General features: G+C 34.0%; 2 protein-coding genes across 11 annotated transcripts; one reads left to right on the top strand and one right to left on the bottom strand.

Moving 5' to 3' along the window:
- Positions 1 to 825: 825 nt before the first annotated feature.
- LOC127262734 (uncharacterized) lies at positions 826 to 5,639 on the top strand. 6 transcript variants are annotated; one of them, XR_007841237.1, is made up of 11 exons: positions 826 to 975; positions 1,142 to 1,286; positions 1,808 to 1,887; positions 1,981 to 2,298; positions 2,620 to 2,696; positions 2,803 to 2,845; positions 2,956 to 3,049; positions 3,156 to 3,272; positions 4,645 to 5,077; positions 5,159 to 5,378; positions 5,501 to 5,639. XR_007841237.1 is itself a non-coding variant. In XM_051291536.1 (8 exons), exons 1-7 carry the CDS (start codon positions 922 to 924, stop codon positions 3,031 to 3,033), a joined length of 795 nt encoding a protein of 264 aa, XP_051147493.1. In that variant the 5' UTR covers positions 826 to 921; the 3' UTR covers positions 3,034 to 3,049; positions 3,156 to 3,346. The 6 variants fall into 6 exon arrangements, 3 of the variants coding, with proteins under 3 accessions (XP_051147493.1, XP_051147494.1, XP_051147495.1); XR_007841238.1 differs by lacking the exon at positions 3,156 to 3,272; XR_007841239.1 differs by lacking the exon at positions 3,156 to 3,272 and having other exon boundaries at positions 2,956 to 3,037.
- On the bottom strand, positions 4,087 to 6,561 carry LOC127262733 (type IV inositol polyphosphate 5-phosphatase 9-like). Of its 5 annotated transcripts, none has more exons than XM_051291530.1 (7): positions 6,156 to 6,561; positions 5,904 to 6,011; positions 5,489 to 5,801; positions 5,169 to 5,353; positions 4,804 to 4,912; positions 4,560 to 4,711; positions 4,087 to 4,480 (listed from the first exon to the last, which is right to left on the bottom strand). In XM_051291530.1, exons 1-7 carry the CDS (start codon positions 6,299 to 6,301, stop codon positions 4,351 to 4,353), a joined length of 1,143 nt encoding a protein of 380 aa, XP_051147487.1. In that variant the 5' UTR covers positions 6,302 to 6,561; the 3' UTR covers positions 4,087 to 4,350. The 5 variants fall into 5 exon arrangements, with proteins under 5 accessions (XP_051147487.1, XP_051147488.1, XP_051147491.1 ...); XM_051291531.1 differs by having other exon boundaries at positions 4,352 to 4,488; XM_051291534.1 differs by having other exon boundaries at positions 4,357 to 4,452.
- Positions 6,562 to 7,509: the final 948 nt, after the last annotated feature.

Genomic DNA, 7,509 nt, shown 5'->3' on the forward strand with positions numbered 1-7,509 from the left:
AAGTAGCATTGATTCAAAAGACCCAAAAATACCGATCAATAGTCCCAAAAACGCATATAATATTTTTATGTAGCACATGTTCTTATTTCACATTATATGTGTTACTTGAACTCGGTGTTTTTTGAAATTTTGATCAATGATGTTTTGGAAAATCAACACTTTATTCAAAAATAAACAATGCTACTGATTTTCAAGAAAGCCAAAAAAAAAAAAAAAAAAAAAAAATTAAACAAAACAAAAACATACTTAAGAAATAAGCAACCACACATTTGAAGCGGGCCGGTGGCGAGAACGACGACAGAATTGTAGCAGAAAATTTTGCGGAAAAGATAAGTTAAATTTAAAAAACCTAAAAGCACAAACAAATGAAACAAAAATAAAAATACCAATGAAGAAAACGATAAAAAAATAAATAAATAAATAAAAACATATGACAACATCACCACCGGACCATTCTTTACGGAAAACTTGCAATGGACACATATGCTCACTTCTTTATTATTTACTTAATACTTCCAAGAAAAATATATTTTTTATATTTGATTTTTAATATAAAATATACTAAATTTACTTTATAAATATTGGTATGATTTATGTTTGCTAATAAGGAATCATATTTTATTTGTTTGTGACATTCTTGACAGTCAACAGCAAAGTATTATTTTTTTTTTGAATAAAAATATAATTATTTTATTATACTAGTAATATTAATAATTAAAAAAAAAGGTGTAAATCCCACACATTTTTTTGGATTAGAGATTTGTTGAGTATTTGATTATCACACATATGACACAATAAATAAAAAGTAAAAAATAAAATATAGAAACAAGCGCTCAGACGAGAAATTTACGAGGGTATAAATAGCAGGAACTGACGAATGGCGGGAGAAAAAGGGGCGAAGGAAGATCTGTGAACTCTGCGATGGAGAGTGAGAGGATAATTGGTCAGAGTGAGAAACGGACGACGAGGAAAGAGGTGCCGAGGGAGTATTGATTTATCGTTTGATTGATTGTTATCTCTATATGGATTCGGTGTAGGAGGAACAAGAGAGAAGGTTCTCGAGTTGATTCTGATTCTGATTTTGATTTTGATTCTGTTTTTTTTTTTTTTTTTTTTTTTTCGTGAATATTTTGTGAAGCAGGTATTGGAGAAGAAGAAGGCGATTGAGAATGTAATTAAAGAAGCTTATTCGGTGAAAGATCATCTCTCTTTTTTCCGGAGCTTTCGCCACTACAAAGCGAATAGTGGTTTGCCTTCCTGCTTGGTCTTATTATTATTTGTATTCTGTGAGTGAATTATTGGTAAGTTTAGTAATACGTGATGAATGTCTGTAGTGCATACTTCGTATCTTGTTGCGATTGAGGGATCTGCCGTGTTGATTGATGGCGATTTTAAGTTATGGATTTCAATATTGGATTCGATCAGACCTTTGTTGTATTTTGTCGTGCTGTTTTTATGTTTTTGTTCATTTAGGTGTTTCCGTGTTTGTTATTATGTGTTGCTTTGGGTGAACGAGCCGCAGAGAGCTGTTCTGATTTCATAGGAAGCAATTGCAACATTTTAAATTGGATTAGATGAGGTTGGGAATTGAATTTTGAAGATGAGTTGTTTTCCCTGTGTAGATTCTTAGGGTTTGAAACTATGACTTTTTGGCTCTCGCCGATCCATCTTGCTATAGAAGTGAAATTCTAGCTTAAGAAGTTATTCCTTTTCGCATTACTTATTCTTGTTGCATTATAATTTGTATACATGAACCATGTCTTCTGTTTTTATTTATTCAGCAAATTTTCAACTTTGTCTCCACTAGGCATCTACGCACATCTAAAGTCGGGATGGGGTAATAAGCTAACAGTTGATACGAAGAAGTACATTCAAAATCTTCTCAAGGTAACGACAGGGCATTTTCTAAGTCGTCCTTCGTAGTTGGGATCTATGTAACTTGATGATGCATTTTTGTATGTGAATGCGTTTTCTTTTTAGTTAAATATGGAGGGACCTTATGGACATGAGTGGCCAGCAGAGGAAAAGATAAAGCGGAGAGAAATGGTGGCAGGAGAAGCCCGTTATATATTTGTCCATGAAATTTCAAGTGAAGATTACAATGCAGTAACTCAGCCACATGACTCAGACATGACATGCACTTGTCACGGCCCAATAGTTGGGTTTGTACATTACCGGTTTATTATGGAGGAAGAGGTTCCCGTGGCTTATGTTTATGAATTGCAGCTTGAACCCCGTGTTCAAGGAAAGGGTTTAGGAAAATTCTTAATGCAGCTAATTGAGCTTATTGCCTGTAAGGTGCAGTTATATTTTACCAGTTTTATTCAAGTTGGAATAGGTTTTGTATGAAATTTCTTTTTAACTGAATGGAGAACTCGGTGCATCGGTACCTGCATAAGCATAATTGTTTATGAAAATGTCCAAGGTCAATTGTTCTCTACACTTTTAATTGGCCTAAAACTGGCATTGTCTGTTGTGTTAGTAATCAGTCTCAATTTGCTGTTCGTAAATGTTGCCTGTGGACTCTAAATGCTAATTGTTTTTGGTATCACGACCATATTCCGCACTGAGAGCTTTTTGTGTTCAGAGAAACTTAATCAATGTCTTCTATGTTCACAGAATAAGATGAGTGCTGTGGTGCTAACTGTTCAAAAAGCAAATTGGCTAGCAATGGACTTCTACATTGGTAAACTAAGGTATAATAAGTTAAATTAATTGACAAGCTGTTACAGAATTACAATTTTCTTTTGCAATGAACCGGTAAGGCTGACAAGGTCCCCTTTCTTGAATTATAAATTTCAGGTACACAATTTCTGCAATTTCGCCTTCAAGAGTTGATCCGTTGGTATGGATTCATTCCTGTTCATACCTATCTATTTCTTATTAGATTTTGATATTCATAATCTTTTGAGATCTCTAAATTATGGTTATCAACCTTTGTGATTTCTTCTGCAGTTCAAACAAGATACAAGCTATGAGATCCTTTGTAAAACATTCGACCATGAAGCTAAAGCAGTTTTGGAGGCATCTTAAGCATGTATGCACCAAGGTTGTTAATTTCGCATCAAACTTAATTTAACATGTTTACTTTTAAAGATCGTGCAGCATGTGTAAGTTGGAATATTGACATGAGGTCAATTAACATGTTTTGGCAGGAAAATTATGCCTAAGATCTGTCAAAAGCTCAACAAAACAGCTAGCAGATCAGTTCTGCAATGCTGAGACATGTCTTTATTTAAACATGAAAGTCCAAATTACATTTACTTCTCCAGGTCCTTGTGCATTCAGTGTTGATTGTTGATACTCCAGAGTTCCTATTTGGCTATATATGATGTCTTTGCCCTTACGTACTAGTAATCTCTCTCTTTGTTTTGTTTTTCAACCTATTTACAAAATTAGACATTCTGCAGGTACTAATTTAGTTTGATAGCATAAAAAAGAGTTTTGATTTTTCACTTCCTTTCATAATATGCTCATACACTTAGAGAATGAGACATTGTATCACATACCAGTACGATCAATGGACACATTCCTAAATGTGTTCGGTGTGCAGTTCATACCAGATATTATTGGCTGTGGTACTGAATTTATTTACTACCTCCGTCCGACTCTAAGGGTCTCATTTACTTTTTGCGTGTTGATCTTTAAATATAAATTATTATATAAAAACATAGTACAAATTAAGAAAAAATTACAAAAATACTTATATTAGTGTCTTATAATACTAATAGAAGTACATTTGTACAAAAAATTATACAAATATAAAGACAATTTTAATGTTAAATACCAAAAGGTAAATGTGATCCTTAGAGCCGAACAGATGGAGTATTTTTTTGGGGGAATGACAGCAGGTGATTTTATTATCAAGTGAAGAAAATTGATATGAAATCATGCATGACTTGAGAAGAATTCTCTTATGTTGAAGTGTTTCTTATTTTGGTGTTTTCAGTTAACGATAATATTTTAGTTCCTAGGACTGTGATGATAATGTTGCACTACCTACTAACTCTAGTTTGTTATTTCAAATGCTTTTTGCCATCCTCTCTCACTTGGAGCAAGTTTCTGTGTCAGAAATGTTAGTAAAAATTTTGGGAAAAAAACATAGGAAGAAATTGGATTAAAATTTGTTCTGTTTCTTGAATTTGCATGCTCTTCAATGTTATCCTTCCAATTTTTTGCATTCATGTGATTCCCTTCTTTTTATCCACTTCTCCCAACCCTCGGCAAAAGAAGATGATTAACATGAATGCTCAAGTTGGCATTACATAAAACATGTATATGTTACTAATGCTTGATGTGATTCACTTCAATGGGTCGATGAATGTTTTTGAAGTTCTTCACTTGGCCTTTTCAAAACTCTAGATTCCCAAGATATGCTATGAAAGTTGCTTGAACAGGCCTGTGGTCGGATAACCTAGATTCAACTCTGTTGTAGTTGATCTGCTTCAGTCCCTTGCCAAACCAAATAATCCGATCACACCTACAGTACTTTGTTCATCTGCCAAAAATTACTTTTGTTTGGGAATTAGAGGACTGTGATGAAAACACTTTTAACTTACCATGCCGGAGCTCTTGTCTTTGCAGCCTTTATTTTGTGTTTACTCCCGTAATAATCATCTGACTTTTGATCATATTTATATGTAGGTGCAAATTCGATTTCTTTCTCATGCCACCCCTCGAAAACATGGCCTCTGTTCAGCTCAGCTTTCAGCTTCATTTTAAGACCCCACATTGAGAGAAATGTTAATCAATTGATGCATCTTACCTTTGATTTTATGCTATGGTTGCTTTAATGATTTTTACCTGATCATATTCTAATAAGATGCTCCACTCTTTATTCTTAACCAAGGACCGTGTCGTAGCTTCAGGGAGGTGAATCCTGTAGTTCAAGTCGCCTAGCCAAATCACCCTTCTGTAAAATACTTTTGTTTGTTAGCACACAGGATTCAGAGCTTATGATGCAATATTCATGCTGTCTTAACTTATTTAGGAATGTTAGCGTAATTTTTTTTCTTGGATCGAATAAAAAACTTATCTTGCCGCTGCCTGTGGAAAGAATTGTGCCGAAACATAAAAGGTGAGCATATAAAAGCACTGCTCCTTAAACTGTAGTCAATTTGAGCATGCATTACAATATAATCAGAAATATTTGTTGCAGGTATACATACTCGTGGTCAAGGATTTTTCTTGGCAGATGCTGTTGGGGTTTTGCTGGAAATATTGTGCGCGCCAATATATGTGCTACATCCGTGTTTCTTTGTCTGTGGTCGCCTTCTTTGCTGCCTGAAGCTAAGTGTGTACACACAAAACAAAAGCTTGTTGCATGCAAGCAAAATCTGATGGAGACTGAACCCTGATATGAAGCATACGTGCTCTTAGTTATGTTCTTATTTCCTTGTCGATAAAAACATTACCAACAAAATATTTGGGATGCTGATAAATATATTTGTCTCTATGAAAGTGATGGGACTAATTAAAAGCTTATTACCTTATTTCCCAGGCGTCCCAAGATACCACAACCCACACACGAGACATCCAGATGACTGATATGATCGAGCAGGTCTTGGCGCACCCATACGGTAATATATATTCCAACCATTTGTTTACTAATTATGCATTCAAATTCTGCATCAGTTGAGTTGATGGTGTTGTCTGTCTTTACAGAATAGTTTCTTTGTTCGTCTTCTGTTATTTGTCTCTCATTTAGAGCAGCTTTGATTAGAGGGTTCCACTTCATCGAAACATTACTATTTTCTGGCACCAAAATATTTCCAGCATGGAGAGGCACAATTTCTTGAAACCTAGAAATAGTATATATATATATATATATATATCTCACGATTCCTCACAAAACAACCAAAAATTAATTAAATTTAGGATCCTCAGAAATGGTAGAGAATTACCCGAAAACATATATATCTGCTGTGCCATTTTGAGCGTTGATCAACTCCTTTAGGTTCAAATCATCTGGTGGTGATATTCCTCCAACATTCCACGAGCACACAAACAACCTTTTGTAGGATGAAACAAAACAACATAGAGACGTAAGGTGATAGGCTTCATTAAATGTCTTCATAATAAAGTAGTTAAAGTAAAAAGCTGGAAACTATATATGCTAGATGCATGAAAATTATATGATTAGTAAAGGGCCCGACTTGAAAGTCTCTTGAGCCATGAAATACTCTCCAGAACCAAAGCATGGTTGTTCCGAGCTTTGCACCGATGTTTTTGGCTGATTATCAGAATTCAGAATGAAAACATCATTAGTCACTCTTTTTCTTAGGATCTTTCTTGCTGCCATATTAGGATGCACGGCCCGTGCCTTCTTATAAATAGAAGGTTACTTCGCCGTCTGCTGTAGGAAACCGTACGTATGTGTTTTTAGCCCTGATGGAACCATGAGAAAGATGTTCGGGTTGGACACAGCTCAGCATTAGGATATATGAAGGGGATGAGAGTGTACGATTAGGTAGCACCACCGAATCAGTTAACAATAATTGGTAAATAATGAAAGAGAAAAAACTTTGATTGGACATGTAGGTAGGAGTTGCTATCTGTGGGCTCTTCTGAATGGAAAGAAAATCTCTTATATTACATGATGAAGGAGCTCAAAAGAGGCAACTCCTTTTAGAAACATGGAATTCTACTTCATATGAGTCACTATGTTAGGATAGCCTTTTTGGTGTTGGAAAGTTGGTGTAGTTTTTTGTGGGATATATAATATATATATAGAGAGAGAGACGTGTGGTTGTTTGGGGGTTTGAAGTTTGAGTTAGAATTTGAATAGTAGAAATTTGGAATTGGAATAGTTGTATAAATAAGTTGTTTTCAACGTAAAATTTATTTTTTAGTATATTATAAAAAATAAAAAATAAGTATTTGATTTTATGTTCTGGGGGAAAAATTTTTAGTGAATAGTAGAAATTCGGAGAAGTTTTTTAAACAAACACACCCTATAACGGTTATGGTCATGGAAGTATGAACCCTTTATGCAAAATTTTTCTATGCTTTGATATATACATATATGATAATATAATGGTAAGATTATAATCAATTTAGTCATTATTTTTCTTCATGATTTAGGTATTGTATGAAGCTCTCCGGTGTTTCCGAAAATATTGCATATAATTCTTTTTCTAGTGTTTTGCAATGTTTCTGAAAACAGCAAGTATCTTCTAACTTTTGGGGATTATATGTTTTTTTTTTAAAAAAATACAATAGAGTTTTATGCCGTTTTTAAGTCTCAAAGGAGTGTGGTGCATAATTATAATAAATTATAGAAGTAAAAGGTCATTGTTGTAATTTGAAGTAATTTTTTGTGTCTTTTCTTCTAGACAGTAGCTAAGTTGCAATTTCATGTAATTTCTAATTTGTTTTATGTTTTGGCTTATGTTGTGATTTGTGAATTTTCATTTGGATATTAAAATTAAGATTCTTGTGAATATGCACAAGAGAGTGAGAAGTGGGTTTTGGATCTTATTAAATGCTTGAAAGTTGTTTATTCATAGA

Source organism: Andrographis paniculata, unplaced genomic scaffold, assembly GCF_009805555.1.
Source record: "Andrographis paniculata isolate CXL003 unplaced genomic scaffold, ASM980555v1 Contig66END, whole genome shotgun sequence".
Lineage (NCBI taxonomy): Eukaryota > Viridiplantae > Streptophyta > Magnoliopsida > Lamiales > Acanthaceae > Andrographis > Andrographis paniculata.